Source organism: Leopardus geoffroyi, chromosome B2 (genome assembly GCF_018350155.1).
Source record: "Leopardus geoffroyi isolate Oge1 chromosome B2, O.geoffroyi_Oge1_pat1.0, whole genome shotgun sequence".
Classification (NCBI taxonomy): domain Eukaryota; kingdom Metazoa; phylum Chordata; class Mammalia; order Carnivora; family Felidae; genus Leopardus; species Leopardus geoffroyi.
This window is the reverse complement of record NC_059332.1, coordinates 1149481-1172906: the sequence shown is the minus strand read 5'-3', so window position 1 is coordinate 1172906 and position 23426 is coordinate 1149481. Positions and strand designations below refer to the sequence as shown.

The window sequence follows — 23426 nt, the reverse complement described above, 5'->3', positions numbered from 1 at the left end:
ACAATAATTTATATTTGATATTCATTGTTAATGCAAAACCAAAGGGGTAGGATAGAAGGTATGTATTTTATACAGGTATGGCCATTTTGGAGTAGGATCATACAAAAATAATGGTCTATAAAGTACTATTTTTAATAACTGAACAGTTGACTTAATCTAAGCCATGGAATCAAAATGTAAGTTTGGGCAAAGAATTTTCCAAAAACTGTCATTAGCATCTTCAGTTTTTAGATCTGCTTACCAGATATTATAATAATAATAGTTCAGTAGTAACTACATGTTAAGAAGTTAGATATCCATCTAATATGTTCAAAGGAGTGTCTCTGACATTAGGACATATGACAACCCTTTATCAAAAATCTTAAAAGGAATGCATCTCATACACAAAAATAAACTCAAAATAGATGACAGATCTCAATGTAAGACAGGAAGCCATCAAAATCCTCGAGGAGAAAGCAGGCAAAAACCTCTTTGATCTTGCCCGCAGCAAATTCTTACTGAACATGTCTCCAGAGGCAAGGGAAACCAAAGCAAAAATGAACTACTGGGACCTCATCAAAATAAAAAGCTTCTGCACAGCAAAGGAAACAATCAGCAAACTAAGAGGCAACCGACAGAATGGGAGAAGATATTGAAAATGACATATCAGATAAAGGGTTAGTATCCAAAATCTATAAAGACCTTATCAAACTCAATACCCAAAGAACAAAGAATCCAGTGAAGAAATGGGCAAAAACATGAATAGATGCTTCTCCAAGGAAGACATCCAGATGACCAACTGACACATAAAAAAAATGCTCAACATCACTCATCAGCAGGGAAATACAAGTCAAAACCACAAGGAGATACCACCTTACACCTGTCAGAAGGGCTAACATTAACAACTCAGGCAGCAACGGATGCCTGAAGCGAGCATGCGGAGAAAGAGGATCTCTTTTGCATTGTTGGTAGCAATGCAAGCTTGTGCAGCCACTCTGGAAAACCGTATGGAGGTTCCTCAAAAAACTAAAAATTGAACTACCCTATGACCCAGCAATTGCACTACTAGGCATTTATCCATGGGATATAGGTGTGCTGTTTCAAAGGGACACATGCACCCCCATGTTTATAGCAGCACTATCAACAATAGCCAAAGTATGGAAAGAGCCCAAATGTCCCTCGATGGATGAATGGACAAAGAAAATGTGGTGTATATATACAATGGAGTATTACTCAGCAATCAAAAAGAATGAAATCTTGCCATTTGCAACTATGTGCATGGAACTGGAGGGTATTAGGCTAAGCGAAATTAGAGAAAGACAAAAATCATATGATTTAATTTATATGAGGACTTTAAGAGACAAATCAGATGAACATAAGGGAAGGGAAACAAAAATAATATAAAAACAGGGAGGGGGACAAAATGGAAGAGACTCATAAATATGGAGAACAGACTGAGGGTTACTGGAGGGGTTGTGGGAGGGGGATGGGCTAAATGGGTCAGGGGCATTAAGGAGTCTACTCCTGAAATCATTGTTTCACTATATGCTAACTAATTTGGATGTAAAATTTAAAAGATAAATAAAATAAAATAAAGGAATGCATCTCAGTTTTCTCCTACAGGTATATAAAATCTACTTCAAATGAGATGTTTAGGAAGTACTTTGTATACTGTCAATTATTTAAGAATTTAATGACTTTTTTGGATATGTGTCTCAAATAGAAAAGCAAAGCACCTGGCCACTTCACAACATTCACTGATTTTATTTTATTTTTTACTTTATTGTTTTTATTTGTTATTGAGTTATTATTGACAGCTAAGTTGTGGAAGTATAAGATGTACATTTTTTTCATTTGATGTATTTATACATTACCATATGATTACCATTATAATGTTAGCTAGCATCTTTATAATGTCACATAATTATAATTTCTTTTTTGTGGTGAGAACAATTAATATCTAGTCTCTTGGAAGTTTTGAAGTTTATCATATAGTATTGTTGACTAAAGTTTCTATGCTGTGAATTAGATAATTTCTAGGCTGTCTAGGACTTCCATATCTAGTAGTTGCAAGTTTAAAACCCTAAACAGCATCTGCCCAGTTCTCCCACCCCTTAGCCCCTGAAAACCAGCATTCTACTTTTATGAATTTGAGTTTCAAGATTAAGCATATAAGTATTTGTCTTTCTATGCCTGACATTTCACTTAGAATAATCCCCTCGAGGTGTATCCATGTTGTTGCAAATGACACAATTTCTTTCTTTTTCATAGATGAATTCTTTCTTTCTTTCTTTCTTTCTTTCTTTCTTTTCTTTTCTTTTCTTTTCTTTTTTCCTTTTTCTTTCTTTTTTCCTTTTGTTCTTTCCTTCTTTCTTTCATCTGCCATATATTTATTATCTGTATTGAATATATATTTATATACACATATATACATATGCACACACATATATGTGTGTATACATATAAATATATACATCACATTTTTAACCATTCATCTGTTGACAGACACTTAGGTTGTTTTGATATCTTGGCTATTGTGAATAATGCCACAAAAAACATGAAAATGCAGATACCCCTTTGAGATCCTGTTTTCATGTCCTTTAGGATATGTAATCAGAAGTGATATTTCTGGATAAAATAGTATTTTTATTTTTAATTTTTTGAGGAACCTCCTAACTCTATGTTTTCCATAGTATATGAACCAATTTACATTCCCATCCAGAGCACACAAGGGCTCCCTTTTCTCCACATCTCACCAGCAGTTGTTATCTCTTGTGTCCTTGATGATAACCATCCCAACAGGTGTGTGGTGATGTCTCATTTTGGTTTTAGTACACATTTCCCTGATGATGAGTGATGTTGAGGATCAACATCATGAATAAATCCTCTTGAATGTGGTGAATAATTCTTTTAGTATACAGTTGGATTTGATTTGTTGGTATCTTGTTGAGAAATTTGCATCCATGTTCATCAGGGATATTGGCCAATAGTTCTCATTTTTAGTGGGGTCTTTGTCTGGTTTGAGAATCAATGTCATGCTGGCCTCATAGAATGAGTTTTCCTTCCATTTCTATCTTTTGGATCAATTTCAGAAGAATATGTATGATTTCTTATTTAACTGTCTGGTAGAATTCCCCTGGGAAGCCATCCTGCCCTGAACTCTTGTTTGTTAGGGTATTTTTTATTACTGATTTGATTTCATTACTGGTTATGGGTCTGTTCAAATTTTCTATTTCTTCCTGTTTCAGTTTTGGTAGTTTATATGTTTCTGGAGTTTATCCATTTCTTCCAGGATGCCCCATTTATTGACATATACTTGCTCATAATATTCTCTTTTAATAATCTGTATATCTGTTGTATTGGTTGTGATCTTTCCTCTCTCATTCATGATTTTATTTATGTGCATCCTTTCACTTTTACTTTTAATTGGTCTTGCAGGGACTTATCAATAAAAGATTAGAGTGTAAATAAATGATATAAAAATTAAAAAGAAAACAATAGAACAGATCCACAAAATGGTTACAAGATGGAGTTCATTATTAATAGAACTTCTTTGTTCTCTCACTGACTCAGAAGACACACACTTATGACCTTTAAAAGGAACATTAAGAAATTCATCTGTATGATTTGTCCTTATTTTATTTATTTTAAGATTTAACGATAAATTTCTTAATTAAAAAATGCAACACTGCACACCTGTTTGTTAAACAAGAGTCACAGTGTATTTTTCAAGAACAATCGTGTCTTCATAATGGAGGTTGATACATTGTACTAAAGGGTCAGGTGCCCCACGTGGAATGCACAGTGTAGCCATGCTGCCAACTGAGACATGGCCTAATGTGGCAGAGAACAATGAACTGCGTCTCAGGTGATGCTGTAACAGAAAGTCCACTGATGAGTGGTTGCCATGGAATTTTATGATCATTCGTTTGAATGAATGAGTTTATATTTTGTTTATATTATTACATATTTTATTACTTAATACAGTCAGTATTTTTGTATGTACCAACCAGAGTGGAACTATTTTTAATGCATTTTCACAAACCATGCACTTAATGGTGCATATAGCCAAGTATCATTGTTGCCTAACATCGTTATATTGAGTTATCAGAAACATGACGTGTTCTGCAAGAAGATCTCACCTGAGATTTGGGGAAATAGGAGACAAGAATGAGTTACTAGAGAAAACCCTATAAACCTTCTGTAACTGTTAAATAATTTCAGCTGTCACTTGGATGCAAAAATGCCCCTGACTAGGTTGCCTAATGCCCCCTTCACATCCTTATTCCTCAAGGTGTAGATGAAAGGGTTCAGCGCAGGGGTCACTACTCCATAGAAGAGCGCCATGAATTTGGGCTGGTCTCTTGAGATGGAGGAGGGGGGCTGAAGGTACATGCTAATGCCTGGACCATAAAACAAGAAAACTACAATGAGATGGGAGGAACATGTCCCAAAGGCCTTTTTCCTTCCCTCAGAAGACCTAATTTTAAATACAGCATGTCCAATGCAAGCATAGGAAGCAAGAATTAAGCCTAGCGGGACAGCTAACATAAAAATACACACCACAGAGAGTGTGAGCTCGTTAGCAGCCTTTTCTCCACAGGCAGCCTTTATCAGAACAGGAATCTCACACAGCAAGTGGTCCAATTTATTGAGTCCACACAGTGGTAACTGCAAGGTAGCAGTGGCCTCTGAGACAGCATAGGTGATTCCAGTCAACCACACAGTGGATGCCAGCAGGATACAGACGCGTGGGTTCATGATGAGGGTGTAGTGTAGAGGCTTGCAGATAGCCAGGTAGCGATCAAAAGACATAATAGCCAGAAGCAGACATTCTGTGCCCCCCATTATGTGGAAGAAATAAAGCTGAGCTGCACACCCCACATAGCTGATCGTCTTCTTGGTGCTTCCCAGGTTAAACAGCATCTGAGGGACGATGCTTGTGGTGTAGCACATGTCCAGGAAGGAGAGGTTGGTGAGGAAGAAATACATGGGGCTGTGCAGACGGGCATCTAACCTGGACACCAGAATGATGGCCGTGTTTCCTACCATGGCCATGGGGTATGTTATAAGAAGAATAGCAAATAGAGGAAGCTCCAGCCAAGGACGATCTGCAAAGCCTAGTAGAACAAACTCTTTAGGATGGCTGTTATTCATTGTGCCATGATCTTCACCTTATTTCACCTACAGCAGGGAAGTGGCAGAAAAGGTTGGAAGCGTTACGAGAACTGCATCCGCCATCCACTCACACAAGATGGGTCACAGTCACTTGTGGGGGAAACAATAAACAGGATCTGGCACCAGTGACTTACTTTCCCTCACTACAGAATAGAGGTGATGTCTTTAGACAAGTAACCTGACCATTCTGAAACTGAATGTAGAACAAGGATGACGATAACTATCCCCTTGTGTTACAGGGAGAGTTAAAAGCAAAGTGGGAGCATCTTGTATTTAGGAAACTCCAAATCAGGTTTTTCAAACTTGGCTTGCTTGCATAAAAATCATCGGAGGGGGTCGTTAAAATGTAGTTCATTGGTTTCTGTCACTGAGTGTCTGATAGGGTGGATGTGGCATGGACCTAGAAGACACCAATGCAAGGGATTACTGAAATGTTATGAGCGATGAAGGTCTTGAGGTCACTGATGCACAAGAAGGAGAAGAAATGCCAGAGCACTAATACTCACCATGACAGTCTTGTTCACACTCAACCAGTGTTGAATAGTTATATCATCCCTATGGGGAGTAGGAAGGTAGGTTTTAAACAAGTCTATCTTAGTATTTTGGAAATAAGTAATAAGAAATGTCAGCTTCCTGAAGTATGCACTGAGAGAGATGAGCTATGACATCTGTTTCCCATGCTAAAGAATTAATTTTCAGATGTATATTTTCTTGCATAAGTACTTCATTCAAACTGAGCACTAGTTTTTTAAATTAAATTTTAGTTTATTTATCTAGTAGTTATTTTCTTTATCAAGTGGGCTTATCATTCTGTTTTTATACTAATCTGGATGGTTATTAGTGATCCACTTGATTGCATGTAGCTACCAATACAACCCTTAACTCAGAGAACTGGTTTCAAGAGGAAAGTCTATATTCCAATTCAGTCAGGACCAGAGGCTTGCACATATCCACAAATTATGTTATATATTACTTTCCTTTTTAAGATAAGAGGCACATTGTAACAGCAAAATTAAGTGGCTGAATAAAGCAGTATTTTGGAAAGATTAACTAGGTAATGAATTTATTTAAGTATACTATTCTTTAGTTGTTAACTGTTCCACAGTATCTAGAATCTTCTGTAGGATAAGATAGATCATGATTATGGTTATGAGGTATTCCACTGACAAATTCTAGGTTACCTCACCAGTGAGTTAGTGGTTTAAGGGTAACATCACCATCTATGGTTACAAAGTACAGTTTTCATATTCTGTATTTCATTAAATCCTCCAAGCCATCCTGTGAGGTGTCACACAAAACTCACAGTTTGAGAGTTTGTTTGGAGGTGCTAGCAGGGAGCACAGATACTCATATACCCTTGACAGAAGAATGGTCCTCCTCTATGGGGGGAAGGCCATCCTTTTTGACCAAGTGCGCAGCTCCAGGAGGCATGCACATGGAGTGGCATGGGAGGTGGGGGGACACCTGTCCACCCAGCAAGATCAGCCGTATCAACCCTGGCGATAGATGGGGTGACAGATGTTGCAGCCAGGACGCCCTGCACGTGTTGTGAGGAGCATGGAGTGTTGTATAGAAGTGATGAATCACTATAATGCACACATGAAACAAATATTACACCCTGTGTTAGCTATACTTGAATTTAAATAAAAACTTAAAAAACAAATCATGGCTAAGATGTGAATGTTGTCCTTTGATTACAAACTATCCCTAGGTCAGAAGTGCACAGATAACAAAATAATTCAAACTAATCCTTAGTAAGACCTGTTTACTGAAAACTTCAGTAAGCATTTTGCATCCATGAAATCATTTAGTACTCCTTCCCAGACCTTATGAGAAAGGAAATGTTAGTATCCAGATTTTAGAATGGTGTTAATCATTCATTTAGGATACTGTTAGTCACCCAATGAAAGATTGTTGCGAATAACTAGGGAGGTTCTAAAGATCAAAAATCAATCAATTCCTTAAATGATGTAGTGTGATAATGAAACCATGATTTCAGAGATTCAAGATTCCAAAGAAAGCATCGGTAGTCTAGAGATGTTTCCTGAAAGGAGTTTCTCCTACACCTTATTTGACCATGACATTTTTCAAGATGTGGCATGAGTGCATTGTGTTAGGAACACATGTTGGCCAAAGTTGTTTTTCAGGTGAAAATCCTATGTTTTAGATGGGATACGACATAAAAGCATGGTATGAATTAATTTGGTTGTTAAAATAAATATTTTAAAATTGTGATCCACCCACATTCTTAAATAATTGCACATTAAGATCCTTATGGTGTTCTCATGGCCCACCTTTTAGATGTTTCTGTCATGGAATACTGTTCAATTTTTTAAGGAGTAATTTCAGGCTTGAGCCTCCGTGAATTCTACCATAGTTAATTCTATCTAACCTTAAGGAATCAAGTATGCTCACAACAATTTTATTAAATTCATATTATTTGGAATTTTGTTCACTTTACTCATCACAGAGGCTAGTTTTGTTTGTGATGGTGACCAGCCTACGGCCTCCTTTATTTCTTTAGATAATTCCCTAGGGATACCTCGTCAGTGTCCTAATCGCTGAAATTCACTCTTGTTTGAACTTTTCAATTTTACTTTGATTTATAATCTTCTCCATGTCATTCTCATGGTACTTAACTATTGTTAGTTCTCGGATCCATGACTTTTGGATCTTCTAACTTCCATTGATTTTTAATCACTGTTTTACTGCATAGAGGTCTATTTATCCATGGATGCTTAAAGTCACATTAAGAAAGTGCCAGACTTCATTCCTTTTGACATCTCCTTTGCATATTCAATCACATTTTCATCCATTTTTGTTTTATTCATACATCATCTTCATCACACATTGTTGGTGTGAGACCCTGAGAAGGACTGATTACCAAGAGAAATCTACTTGCATTCTAGAGCCATGAAATGAGGTATTTCCAAAGTCTAGAAAACGTTTCCTGAATGAAATGCTTTCTCTTTACTTATGTATATTAGGTACTGTGATGTACATACATTTCCATCATCCCTAAGAATGGGCAATTTAAAACAAGGTTGGTTTTTTTTTTACTCACCTTATTCTGGTAAATATCACTTGATAAAAAGGAATTTTGGAAGAATACATGAATCTCAAACTTTCAGAGAAGGACAGAGAAACACAGATGGGTATCTAAGAATTGGCTTCAGAAATGTTTGTTTTTCATTTGCAACAACGCTGCTGAAGAGAAAACACTTGGGTTAGGAGGACAGTAGTACATAATATGGAGAATGCATTCTGGGTGTGCTATTTATAGAATGTGCTCCAGACTCTTGGGCATTGTTTTCAAACAGGCCATTTGTGTTTATCCCAGATGAGCTAACAGAGAAAGTTCCTTGGGAGGGGTCGCCATGGAAATGCTTCTTATTATGGTAAATTACTTACTGAACTGAGGGTGGTAGCAAGTCCTGTCTGTTATTAGGTTTGTTTTAAAAGAAACTAATTTAATTTCCCAACATAAACACTAATTTTAAATAGGATACAATTGGAATAAAGCAAGTTTGAAGAAATGATTCTGGGGGATTTAAATGTCAGTTTCCTTAGCATCTATGTTCATTTATAGAATATCCTTCATAGATTTTTTTTTTATTTTTTTTTCAATGTTTATTTATTTTTGGGACAGAGAGAGACAGAGCATGAACGGGGGAGGGGCAGAGAGAGAGGGAGACACAGAATCGGAAACAGGCTCCAGGCTCTGAGCCATCAGCCCAGAGCCTGATGCGGGCTCGAACTCACAGACAGCGAGATCGTGACCTGGCTGAAGTCGGACGCTTAACCGACTGCGCCACCCAGGCGCCCCCATAGATTTCTTTAATATACAAGAATTTGTCCACATTTTTATTTAAATTCCAGTTAGTTAACATATAGGGTAATGTTGGTTTCAGGTACGGAATGTTGTGATTCATCATTGACATACAATACCCAATGCTCATCACTACCAGTGACTTCTTTAACACCCATCATCTAATTCACCCATTCCCTCACTGACCTCCCTTCTAATAACTATCTATTTATTCTCTATACATAAGAATCTTGTTCTTAGGTTCTCTCTCTACCCCCATGTTCATTTGTTTTGTTTCTTATTTGAAAATATGACAAATCATATGGTATTTTTCTTTCTCTGACTGCCTTATTTAGCTTAGCGTAATACATTCTAGCTCTATCCACATCATTGCAAATGGCAAGATTTCATTCTTTTATTTTTTTTAATTTTATTTTTTATTTTTTTAAAATTTACATCCAAATTAGTTAGTATATATTGAAACAATGATTTCAGGAGTAGATTCTTTAATGCCCTTTACCCATTTAGCCCATCCCCCTTCCCACAACCCCTCCAGTAACCCTCAGTTTGTTCTCCATATTTATGAGTCTCTTCCATTTTGTCCCCCTCCCTGTTTTTATATTATTTTTGTTTCCCTTCCCTTATGTTCCTCTGTTTTGTCTCTCAAAGTCCTCATATGAGTGAAGTCATATGATTTTTGTCTTTCTCTGACAGACTAATTTCACTTAGCATAATACCCTCCAGTTCCATGCATCTAGTTGCAAATGGCAAGATTTCATTCTTTTTGATTGCTGAGTAATACTCCATTGCATATATATACCACATTTTCTTTATCCATTCATCCATCAAGGGCCATTTGGGCTCTTTCCATACTTTGGCTATTGTTGTTAGTGCTGCTATAAACATGGGGGTGCATGTGTCCCTTAGAAACAGCACACCTGTATATCGTGGATAAATGCCTAGTAGTGCAATTGCTGGGTCATAGGGTAGTTCTATTTTTAGTTTTTTGAGGAACCTCCATACTGTTTTCCCAGTGGCTGCACCAGCTTGCATTGCACCAACAATGCAAAAGAGGTACTTTTTCTCTGCATTCTCCTCGCCAACATGTGTTGTTGCCGGAGTTGTTAATGTTAGCCCTTCTGACAGGTGTAAGGTGGTATCTCCTTGTGGTTTTGATTTGTATTTCCCTGATGATCAGTGATGTTAAGCAGTTTTTTCATGTGTCAGTTGGCCATCTGGATGTCTTCCTTGGAGAAGTGTCTATTTATGTCTTTTGCTCATTTCTTCACTGGATTATTTGTTCTTTGGGTGTTGAGTTTGAGAAGTTCTTTATAGATTTTGGATACTAACCCTTTATCTGATGTGTCGTTTCCAAATATCTTCTCCCATTTTGTCGATTGCCTCTTAGTTTTGCTGATTGTTTCCTTCGCTGTGCAGAAGCATTTTATTTTGATGAGGTCCCAGTAGTTCATTTTTCCTTTGGTTTCCCTTGCCTCCGGAGATGTGTTGAGTAAGAAGTTGCTGCAGGTAAGATCAAAGAGGTTTTTGCCTGCTTTCTCCTCGAGGATTTTGATGGCTTCCTGTCTTACATTTAAGTCTTTCATCCATTTTGAGTTCAATTTTGTGTATGGTGTAAGAAAGTGGTCCAGGTTCATTCTTCTGCATGTCGCAGTCCAGTTTTCCCAGCACCACTTGTGACGAGACTCTCTTTATTCCATTGGATATTCTTTCCTGATTTGTCAAAGATTAGTTGGCCATGCGTTTGTGGGTCCATTTCTGGGTTCTCTATTCTGTTCCATTGATCTGAATCTGAGTGTCTGTTCTTGTGCCAGTACCATACTGCCTTGATGAGTACCGCTTTGTAGTACAGCTTGAAGTCTGGGATGGTGATGACTCCTGCTTTGGTTTTCTTTTTCGAGATCACTTTGACTATTTGGGGTCTTTTCTGGTTCCATAGAAATTTTAGGATTATTTGTTGTAGCTCTGTGAAGAATACTGTTGTTACTTTGATAGGGATTGCATTGAATATGTAGATTGCTTTGGGTAGTATCGACATTTTAACAATATTTATTCTTCCTATCCAGGAGCATGGAATCTTTTTCCATTTTTTGTGTCTTCTTCAATTTCTTTCATAAGCTTTCTATAGTTTTCATTGTATAGATTTTTCATCTCTTTGGATAGATTTATTCCTAGGTATTTTATGGTTTTTTTATGCAACTGTAAATGAGATCGATTCCTTGATTTCTCTTTTTGTTGCTTCATTGTTGGTGTATAGGAATGCAACTGATTTCTGTGCATTGATTTTATATCCTACAACTTTGCTGAATTCATGAATCAATTCTAACAGTTTTTTTGGTGGAATCTTTTGGGTTTTCCATATAGAGTATCATGTCATCTGTGAAGAGTGAAAGTTTGACCTCTTCCTGGCCAATTTGGATGCCTTTTATTTCTTTGTGTTCTCTGATTGCAGAAGCTAAGACTTACAATACTATGTTGAATAACAGTGGTGACAGTGGACATCCCTGTCTTGTTCCTGACCTTAGGGGAGAGCTCTCAGTTTTTCCCCATTTTGATGATATTAGCGTTGGGTCCTTCATATATGGCTTTTATGATCTTGAGGTATGTTCCTTCTATCCCTACTTTCTTGAGGGTTTTTATTAAGAAAGCATGCTGTATTTTGTCAAATTCTTTCTCTGCATCTATTGAGAGGATCGTATGGTTCTTGTCCTTTCTTTTATTGATGTGATGAATCACGTTAATTTTTTTTGCAGATATTGAACCAGCCCTGTATCCCAGGTATAAATCCCACTTGGTTGGGGTGAATAATTTGTTTCAATGAATTGTTGGAGCCGGTTGGCTAATATCTTGTTGAGGTTTTTGCACCCATGTTCATCAGGGAAATTGGTCTATAGTTCTCCTTTTTTGTGGGGCCTCTGTCTGTTTTTGGAATCATGGTAATGCTGGCTTCATAGAAAGAGTTTGGACGTTTTCCATCCATTTCTATTTTTTGGAACAGTTTCAAGAGAATAGGTGTTAACTCTTCCTTAAATGTTTGGTAGAATTCCAAACAATCTGGCCCTGGACTCTTGTTTTTTTGGCAGATTTTTGATTATTAATTCGATTTCCCTCCTGGCTATGGGTCTGTTCAAATTTTCTATTTCTTCCCGTTTCAGTTTTGGTAGTGTATATGTTTCTAGGAATTTGTCCATTTCTTCCAGATTACCTATTTTATTGGCATATAATTGCTCATAATATTCTCTTATTATTTTAATTCTGTTGTGTTGGTTGTGATCTATCCTCTTTAATTCTTGATTTTATTTATTTGGGTCCTTTTTCTTCTTGGTCAAACTGGTTAGTGGTTTATCAATTTTGTTAATTCTTTCAAAGACCCAGCTTCTGGTTTCACTGATCTGTTCTACTTTTTTTTGGTTTTGATACTATTAATTTCTGCTGTAATCTTTATTATTTCCTGTCTTCTGCTGATTTGGGTTTTATTTGCTGTTCTCTTTACAGTTCTTTATGGCATAAGGTTAGGTTGTGTATCTGAGATCTTTCTTCCTTCTTTAGGAAGGCCAGGATTGCTATACACTTTCCTCTTATGACCACCTTTGCTGCGTCCCAGAGGTTTTGGGTTGTGATGTTATCATTTTCATTGGCTTCAATATACTTTTTAATTTCCTCTAACTTCTTGGTTGGCCTATTCATTCTCTAGTAGGATGTTCTTCAGTCTCTAAGTATTTGTTACCTTTTCAAATTTTTTCTTGTTGTTGATTTTGCATTTGATAGTGTTGTGGTCTGAAAATATGTACAGTATGATCTTGATCCTTTTGTACTTACTTGGGGCTGAGTGTCCCAGTATATGGTCTATTCTGGAGAACATTCCATGTGCCCTAGAGAAGAATGTATATTCTATTCTTTTAGGATGAAATGTTCTGAATACATCTGTTAAGTCTATTTGGCCCAGTGTGTCATTCAAAGCCATTGTTTCCTTGTTGATTTTTTGATTAGATGATCTGTCTGTTGCTGTGAGTGGGGTGTTGAAGTCTCCTACTAATGTGGTATTACTATTAATGAGTTTCTTTATGTTTGTGATTAATTGATTTATATATTTGGCACATACATATTTACAATTGTTAGTCTTCTTGGTGCATGGTCCACCTAAGTATGATATAAAGCCCTTCTTCATCTCTTGTGACAGTCTTTATTTTAAAGTCTAGATTGTTTGATATAAGTATGGCTACTCTGGCTTGCTTTTGTTGACCATTAGCACGATAGATGGTTCTCCATCTCCTGATTTTCTATGTGAAGGTGTCTTTAGGTCTAAAGTGGATCTCTTGTAAACAGTGTATAGATGGATTTTGTGGTCTTATCCATTCTGTTACCCTATGTCTTTTGATTGGAGCATTGAGTCCATTGACATTTATGGTGAATACTGAAATATATGAATTTATTGCCATTATAATGTTTGTAGAGTTGGAGTTTCTGGTGGTGTTCTCTGGTCCTTTCTAATCTTTTTTTGCTTTTGGTATGTATGTATGTATGTATGTATTCATTCATTCATCTTTTCTCCCCTCAGAGAGTCCTCCTTAAAATTTCTTGTATGGGTGGTTTAGTGGTCATAAACTCCTTTAATATTTATTTGTCTGGGAAACTTTTTATCTCTCCTTCTATTTTGGATGGCAGCCTTGCTGGATAAAGAATTCTTGGCTTCATATTTTTCTGATTCAGCACATTGAATATATCCTGCCACTCCTTTCTGGCCTGCCAAGTTTCTGTGGATAGGTCTGCTGTGAACCTCATCTCTTTTCCCTTGTGGTTAAGGACTTTTTTTCCCTTGCTTCTTTCATGATTCTCTCCTTGCCTCAGTATTTGTGAATTTGACTATGATATCCCTTGTTAATGATTGGTTTTTGTTGAATCTAATTGGAGTCTTCTGTGCTTCCTGGATTTTGATTTCTATGTTCTTCCCCAGGTTCGGAAAGTTTTCTGCTATAATTTGCTCACAAAACCTTTTTTTCCCCCTATTTCTCTCTCTTCCTCTCTGGGACCTCTATGATTCTGATGTTGTTCTTTTTTAATGAGTCACTGATTTCTCTAATTCCTAAATCGTGCTCTTTTGCCTTAATCTTCCTCTTTTTTCTGTTTCATTATTCTCCATAAGTTTGTCCTCTATATCACTGATTCTCTCTTCTGCCTTGTCCATCCTTGCCACTGTGGCATCCATCTGTGATTGCAGCTCACGTATAGCATTTCTTATTTCATCCTGACTAGCTTTTACTTCTTTTATCTCTGCAGAAAGGGATTCTAATCTATTTTTGACTCTAGCTAGTATTCTCATTATCGTGATTCTAAATTCTGGTTTAGACATCTTGCTTGTAACTGTGTTGGTTAAGTTCTTGGCTGTAATTTCTTCCTGCTCTTTCTTTTGAGGTGAATTCCTTCCTTTTGTAATTTTGAAGGGAGAAAAGGAATTAATGAGGTAGGAAAAAGTAAAATTAAAAAAATTAAAATAAAAAATACCAAAATTATAAAATTAAACACACACACACACAAAATTGAATAAATGATGCTAGATCCTAGGTGTGTTTTGGTCTGGGTGTTGAACGTGGCTTGATAGATTAGAGAAACAAGGGGAAAGAAGAAAAAACAAGGAAATCATTTGAAAATTTGAAAAAATGAAAACACTGATGTAGACTAAAATGAAATGATGGAAGTCAACTACAACTTGAAAAAATTACACCAAAGTAAAAATTATAGTAGAAAAACATTAAAGAAAAATATTTTTAATAAAAATTAAAAATAAGAATGAAAATTTCTCTTTCTGTATTCAAGAAAAAGAAAAGAAACAAAAAAGAGAAAAAGGAAAAAAAAGGAAATTGTTTGAAAATTTGAAAAAATAGATACACTGATGTAGACTAAAATAATATCATGGAAGTAAAATAAAATATGAAAAAAATTATACACAATTTAAAAAAATATAATAAAAAATTAAAGAAAAATATTTTTAATGAGTTGAAAATAAAAATGAATTTTTTCTCTTTCTGTATTCAAGAAAAAGAAATAAAAAAGAAAACAAAAAGAGAAAAAGAAAGACAGAAAGAAAATTGAATAGATGGACCTGCTAATAGACTGAAATATGACTGAAATTACATCATTTTCCGTTAGAAGTCAGACTATGAAGTGCTTTATAGTCCATAAACTAAGCAGGCGGTGAGACTTCTGTTCTTGAAGTGTGAGGTTGGCCCAGGTAGGCACGGCTTAGTGTAATGGCCCCATTCTCCACTTGATGGCATTGTTGGCTCACTGGGGTAGATTGTTGTGGCGCTTGTAGGTGCATATGCACGTGCATGGAAGTGGTGAAAATGGCATCACCCAGCCACCCAGTCTCTAGTATTGGAACTCTGTTCTTCCCGATCAGCAATTGCTCACCCATTCTTTGTTTTCAGATTTCGTCCACTCCTCACTTTTACACCGTCCATGACCAAGCCCTAGGCAGTACCTCTCTCCCGAGTTTTGTCTCAGATGTGGCTGTTTTCCCTGGCCCCTTACTTCTGAGGGACTGCAGCTTTGACCCTTTTCAACCCTCTGAGGAGGGTCTCACTGAGCAATAGCCAAATGCCGGCCATACCCAGGAAAGTTCGCGTGACTGTGCTGCTGCCAATGCCCAGAGACTGTGCCCAGGTGCCAGCCCACCCCAGAAAAAGTTTGTGAGATAGTGTAGCAGCAGCGTTTCTGGGATTATGGAAAATACAACATGCATCTTGCACCAGGCTTCACCCCCAATGACCTTGTTCCAGCACAAGCAAATGTGGCTGTTCTCTGGGATCTGCTGGGCCCAGGTGGCCTCACAGCCTCTATCAAATGTCCTTCCAGCAGTGGAACCACTTCTCCTCATGTGGCCTGAGAACCTCCTGGACCCCACTCTCCTCCTGGGGATTCACCCTTCCCACCAGAGCACTGCTAGGTATTGAGCTGAGGAGTTCAGACTCTTCACTCTCCCTGTTTACAGTCTTAATGGAATTTAAACCCTCTCCTTTCTCCTTTCTCCTTTTTTAGTTCAGTCCCTGCAGTTGTTTCCAATTTTCCACTTTCTCTCCATCTGCTTTTGGGGAGGGGTGCTTTTCCTGTATTCTCCCCACCATCTCCTTCCTCTCTCTGCATGAAAAAGCACCTCCCTGCCCTCCTCGGCTTCTCTCTCCATGCTGCATAGCTGCTAAGTTCTGTGGTTCAGGTTTTTCAGATTGTTGTGTTAATCCTCTAATCAGTTTTCTAGGTGTGCAGGATGGTTTAGTGTTGGTCTGGCTGTATTTCATAGACATGAGACACAGAAAAAACTTCCATGCTGTTTTGCCTTCTTGGCTTCCTCTCTGATTCATTTATCTTTAGTGTAGCTGAGTCTTTATATTTGAAGTGGGTTTTTATTTAAAAAAATTTTTTTAACGTTTATTTATTTTTGAGACAGAGAGAGACAGAGCATGAATGGGGGAGGGTCAGAGAGAGGGAGACACAGAATCTGAAACAGGCTCCAGGCTCTGAGCTGTCAGCACAGAGCCCGACGTGGGGCTCGAACTCACAGACCGTGAGATCATGACCTGAGCCAAAGTTGGCCGCCTAACCAACTGAGCCACCCAGGCACCCCTGAAGTGGGTTCTTAAAAAAAATGTTTTTTAATTTTTTTACATTTATTTATTTTTGAGAGACAGAGAGAGACACAGCACAAGTGGAGGAGGGGCAGAGAGAGAATGAGACACAGAATGTGAATCAGGCTCCAGGCTCTGAGCTTTCAGCACAGAGCCCAATGGGTGGCTTGAACTCACAAACAGCAAGATCATGACCTGAGCCGAAGTCAGACACTTAACCTACTGAGCCACTCACACACCCCTTAAAGTGGGTTTCTTATAGAGAATTTATAGTTTGGCCTATTTTTATATCTTCTTGGAGAATCTTTGTCTTTTAATTGGGCCATTGACATGTTAGGCCATTGACATTTAAAGTGATTATTGACATAGCTAGATTAATACCTAGGATTTTCATTACTGTTTTCCATTCATTGGTCTTCTTTATTTCTTCTTTCCCTTACACACATTTTTTGCTCTTGCTGATATTAACTGAGCATTTGGTAAGATTCTATTTTCTCTCCCCTTTCTGTATATCAATTATTTTTCTTTCCATTGTTTTTCTGGTTGCCATAGAATTTGCAAGATACATTTAGAACTAATGTATGTCCACTTCCAAATCACACTATACCACTTCATTGGTAGTGCAATTACCATATGGCAGAGTATTCCCAGTTGCTCCATTCTACCTCATAACATTGTTGTCATTTATTTTACTTATCCCAAAACTATAATTACTGAATACATTGTTGCTTTTATTATTTTGAAGAAACTAGTGTCTGTTACATCAATTAAGAATCAGAAGAATAAAACATTTTATTTTACCTTCATTTGTTCCTTCTCTAACATTCTTCTATTCATTTTCTAAAGGTTTTTATTTAAATTTCATTTAGATAACATCAATGTGTACTTTTAGTTTCAGGCGTACAATTTAGTGATTCAGCACTTACACGCAACACCCAGTGCTCATGATGACACATGCACTCCTTAATATCCATTACATATTTAACCAGTCTCCCCACACACTACTCCTCTGGTACCCACCAGTTTGTTCTACAGTTAAGAGTCTGTTTCTTCGATTGCCTCTCTTTCTATTATTTTGTCCCTTTGCTCACTTGTTTTGTTTCTTAAGTTCCATATATGAATGAAATTATATGGTATTTGTCTTTTTCAGACTGACTTATTTCCCTTAGCATTTATAAACTCTAGCTCCATCCATGTCATTTAAAATGGTGAGATTTCATTCATTTTTATGGCTGAATAATATTCCATGGTGTATATATACCATTTCTTCTTTATACACTCATCTACTAATATCTATGGGCTGCTTACATAATTTGGCTATTGTAAATAATGCAGCTATATACATAGGGATGCATGTATCCCTTTGAGTTAGCACAAGTAGTAATTTTTCTGACATCGTCTGTAGCAACACTTTTCTAGATATGTTTCCAGAGTCAATTGAAGTAAAAATGAAAGTAAACTTTTGGAATTACATCAAAATAAAAAGCTTCTGCATGGCAAAGGAACAATCAATAAAATTAAAAGACATCGTATGTGATGGGAGAAGATGTTAGAAAGAGACATATCCAATAAAAAGCTAGTATCCAAAATATATAAAGAAATTGCACAACTCAACACCTAAAAAACAAATAATACAACTAAAAAATGGGCATAAGAAATGAACAGACATTTCCCTAATGAAGACGTCCAGATGGCCAAAGATACATGAAAAGATGATCAACATCACTCATTACCAGGGAAATGCAAATCAGAACTACAATGAAATATGACCTCACATTTGTGAGAATGGCTAAAATCGAAACCCCAAGAAATAACACGTGTTGGCCAGGATGTAGAGAAAATGGAACCTTTATGTACTGTTGATTGGAATGCAAACTGGTACAGCCTCTGTGGAAAACAGTATGGAGGTTCCTCAGAAAGTTACAAATAGACCTACTCCATGATACAACAATCACATTTCTGGGTATTTACCCCAAAACTGTGAAATCACAGTTTAAAGTATTTCTTTGATCACCTGCGTGGCTCAATTGGTTAAGCGCCTGACTTTGGCTTAGATCATGATCTAATGGTTCCTGGGTTTGAGCCCCACATCAGGGTTCATGCTGATAGTGCAGAGCCTGCTTGGGATTCTCTCTCCTCTCTCTTTTCCCCTCCTCTGCTTGTATTCTCCCTCTCAAAAGAAATAAATAGGCACCATCTGATTATTTTATTTATTATTATAGTTACACATTGAAGAGTTCCATTTTTAGGTGAAATATATTTAGTAAAAAATGAAACATATTTTTCATTTCAATGTTTAAACTACACTTAAATAACTAAGTTATCATGTCCTATGTGGTAGCTACTATTATATTTATACTGTAATCAAGAGGAAATAAGTAGCCTCCTGTATAGTGATATCAAGTTTAAAATGTAGTAATTGACTGCTAAAAGTATATCCCACCTAAGGAATAAATAGTGTTGAGATTTCAGACACTTGGGAAAGCATAATGGGACTGTTATGGGATGCTTTATTTCAAAACCCCACAAACATTTTGTAAGAGGCTGTTTATTGATACAGCCCAACAGTGATATTTTCTGCTTTCTTCAGTTCCTTTATGATCTGTGTTCCTATTCTGGGATTCAGAGTTTTCCAATGAGTTTTTCTCAAATTGTGCTACATGTTATTTACTCTAAAAAAGAGGTCAATAAAATCAGAAGGAAAGTGTTTGAGAAGTGTTAAACATGGTCAACAGTGTACTTTGGAGTCATCACAAATTTAACGTGTTACCTTTCCTTCTCACACGCCAAAACTTCAAGAATAATATTTGGCTTTCCCAAATTTGTTTAACTATGTATTCTTTTAAAAACTGCTGTTAATATCTACTGGAGCAGGGCCAGAAGATACTTTGAGACGTATTTCTTTAAACATCAGCTACTAAACACATTTGTTAAACTCATTCTTTGCACATGACACATTCTTACATGAACCTATGATATAGGTTTTAACCATGGGTAATACTTTTAATGAATTAAAAACATTTATTCAGAGCCTATTCCTTAGCTCCTATTGTGCTGACTTTTTAGGCTACCAAATGAGATAAAAGGATCTCACTGTTTTTTCCCCCTTATTTCCCTTTTTTTTTTGAGAAAGAAGTAGTCGTCCAAAGCAATATAAAGTCTCAAGTGGTCAGTACTATGAAAGAAGTGCACATAGTGACACAGAAGACCTTGTTCTGAACAGAGAAGGGGTCATTCCAGGGAACCAGCCTACCTCCAAAGGAGTGTATTTCCTTGTGTCCAACAACCAACAGCAGAATCATAGACATGCTTTCATTCATGTCTACAAAGAAAAGTTTATTGCAATGCACATAATAGAAATTAAACAGTGAATTAGTTTATTATGATTAATTAATTAGTGATTGTAAACATATATTTCTATATTAGAGGCTTGTGCAGTATGAGTCAGTGGATTTTGTTCTTGCTATTTGAAAGGGAATAGTGGAAGCACACAATGGCGCCAGGATGGACAGATGTATGAATACATTACATAAAAGTAATTAGTTGGTAGAAAAATAATTACATATTTACCTCAAATATAAGAAAAAAATGAGAGTTTTGTAAGGGTGGGGAGTAAAGCAATATGAAAAAGTGACAGACTTATAATGAATTAATATTACTGGTAAAATCGATAGAATTCCCCCTTTCACATCATATCTTTCTGCTTCATAACTTCTATCTCAGAATTGATGATGTGATAGCCAATTTATTTTCTATTCTTCTCACGTATCTTATCCACGGTATCCTCCATTTTCTTTCCTCTTAATGTCTAATATTGTGATTATTAAGTGATTTAACTACTTCATCTTTTGAGTACCTACCAAATACACCTAATATACTCATGCTAGGGAAATTAATCCCCCAGTGAAGACTACATGACTCTCATTACCAGGAGTCTACACAGAAGTCTCTCAAGATTTGGACTTAGAGGGTATTATGCTAAGTGACATAAGTGAGGCAGAAAAAGATAAATACCATATGATTTAATTTATATGTAGAAGATAAAAATCAAAACTAGTGAACAAACAAAAACAACACAACAAGAAATAGGCTCATAAATACAGAGAACCAACTGGTAGTTTCTAGTGGGGTGAAGGTTGGGGGTAGACAAATTAAATAAAGGAGATTAGGAGGCACAAACTTCTAGTTATAAAGTAAGCAAGTCAAAGTGATGAAAATCATAGCATAGGGAATACTGTCAATAATATTGTTTTGTTTTTAAAATTTTTTTCAACGTTTATTTATTTTTGGGACAGAGAGAGACAGAGCATGAACGGGGGAAGGGCAGAGAGAGAGGGAGACACAGAATCGGAAACAGGCTCCAGGCTCTGAGCCATCAGCCCAGAGCCTGACGCGGGGCTCGAACTCACGGACCGCGAGATCATGACCTGGCTGAAGTCGGACGCTTAACCGACTGCGCCACCCAGGCGCCCCAATAATGTTGTAATAATATTCTAGGGTGACAGATGGTGACTACACTTACCATGGTGAACAGTTGATACAGTATATGATTTTTGAATCACTGTTGTATACCTGAAACTAATACAACATTATATATCAATTATACTTCAATGAATATAAAAACAATAAGAGTTGATTAGCAAATTATGCCCATAGTTTCATATCCATAATAGCAAGGTGGTAAACTGTGGTCTATATTACCTGCATTATATGGCTAAAATCAACAACACCAGAAACAACAGGTGTTGGCGAGGATGTGGAGAAAGGGGAACCCTCTTGCACTGTTAGTAGCTATATTTTCTAAAGTGCATTACAGAGCATCAGGAGGAATGTATATGGGTGAATTGGATAATCAGCAAGTCTAGGTAAAGGATAGTGATAGTAGGAGTGTGAAAAAGGAAGCCATGGAGTGATGGAAGGTAGCAAAGAGAAATGATTAGATGTCTTAGTAATGGTTTTTATATGGAAAATGATGGAGGCTATGGTGAAAGATAGGATCCATGGTTTCTGATTTGCACATGTAGACAACAGGTGACCACCTTCAGTAAAATAGTGAGCTTTAGAAGTGGTCTTTGTCTCAAAAGAAAAGAAGATGCTTGCCCTAGATGTGTTGAGTTGGAAATACTTATATACTCAACAATAGAAGACAGTGGATATGGTGGTGTGGAAATTTTAAAAAGGCACATTATGAGAAATGCAATTGTTTTCATTTCTCTTTACATCTTAAATTTCATATTATTTTTCTTGAGAAAAGCAACTTTTTCAACACCATAGATTTAAAGTTGTTCCCTTTACAATTTATTTGAAATAATAAATGCCACATCAACATTATATAAGAGCCATATTCTGTACATATGTTTGAAGTTATTTTAGCTTGATGCTGTAACTTCTATGCTGAAATTATTTTGATTTGCTAACTGAATACACCCTAAACTTTTTAGACGACATTTCCAGGTTCAATGTGTGTGCGTGTGTGTGTGTGTGTGTGTGTGTGTGTGTGTGTGTTTTACTCCATATTTTAATACTATTAAACTAATTTTATTTAATATGAAAATATTAAATGTATAATATAAAATATAAAATATAATACAAAATTCTTTGTTTTGTAAGCATTTCTTTGTTGCATAAATATTGATTCATCTGTATCCTTACATTGCAAACTGAAATAATCACTTTACTATCTGAGTTTAAGAGCATTTTCTTCAGGAAACAGAGTACTTCTTCAGGAGGAACTGTTGATCATTTTTCCTATGGTCTAGAGCTATCTAATGGAAATTAACATTTATTGAGTGACAGCCAAAGGAACGAATTAATTCAGATCAGTATTAGAAATAAAAAAGACTACTGTTAACATTCCTACAAATAATTAGCATTTTAGAGAAAGTCCCTCATGCTTGTGGCAGAACGAGAGACAAATAAGGATTTTTAAAAAATTTTTTTTTTCAACGTTTATTTATTTTTGGAACAGAGAGAGACAGAGCATGAACGGGGGAGGGGCAGAGAGAGACGGAGACACAGAATCGGAAACAGGCTCCAGGCTCTGAGCCATCAGCCCAGAGCCCAACGCGGGGCTCAAACTCACGGACGGCGAGATCGTGACCTGGCTGAAGTCGGACGCTTAACCGACTGCGCCACCCAGGCGCCCCTATAAGGATTTGAACAAAGGAGAAAAAAAGGAGAAATTCTATCTGTGGGGAATAGAAGGATGAATTAAAAATAGAGCAGGAAAGGCATGCCTGGGTGGTTTAGTTGGTAAGCAGTCCAACTTTGGCGCAGGTCATGATGTCATGGTTAGTGGGTTTGAACCCAACGTGTGAGCCCTGCCTCAGGCTCTGTGCTGACAGTTCAGAACCTGGAGCCTGCTTTGGATTCTGTGTCTCCCTTTCTGCCCCTCCCCCACTTGTGCCCTCTCTCTAGAAAATAAATCAATATTAAAAATAAAGAAAAGAAGGGCCAACATGGCAGAGAAGTAGGGGGATCTGAATGGCTGAAGCCAAAGGATTTTGAACCCCAAGAGGCTGGGAGGAAAAGAGATTGCATCTACCAGGAAGAAAAGGGTACAACTTGAGACACCATAGTTTGTTTTGTTTGTGTGTTTCTGTGTTTTTGTCTCCTATTTGTCTGTTTGTTTTCCTTTACATAGCTACTTCAAGGAAAATGTCAAAGCACACCTGGTGGAGAGTACAAAACATCATTACGGGTAGGGAAACAAAATAACCAAAGTCACAACAACAGAGAGCAAGTAAAAATCTCCAAAAAAACACCTCCTGAAAGGACAGGCCCTGGACAATGTATTACACCCCCCCCCCCCCCTTAATACA

General features: G+C 36.9%; 1 protein-coding gene across 1 annotated transcript; it reads right to left on the bottom strand.

Annotated features, from left to right (window-relative positions):
* Positions 1-4014: 4014 nt before the first annotated feature.
* On the bottom strand, positions 4015-5545 carry LOC123609667 (olfactory receptor 2B6-like). Its single transcript, XM_045500842.1, has one exon. The coding sequence runs from the start codon at positions 5134-5136 to the stop codon at positions 4207-4209; it is 930 nt and encodes a 309-aa protein (XP_045356798.1). The 5' UTR covers positions 5137-5545; the 3' UTR covers positions 4015-4206.
* Positions 5546-23426: the final 17881 nt, after the last annotated feature.

Coding starts and splice junctions, on each gene's coding strand:
- LOC123609667 (XM_045500842.1), bottom strand. CDS start 5,136: ATGAATAACAGCCATCCTAAAGAGTTTGTTCTACTAGGCTTTGCAGAT.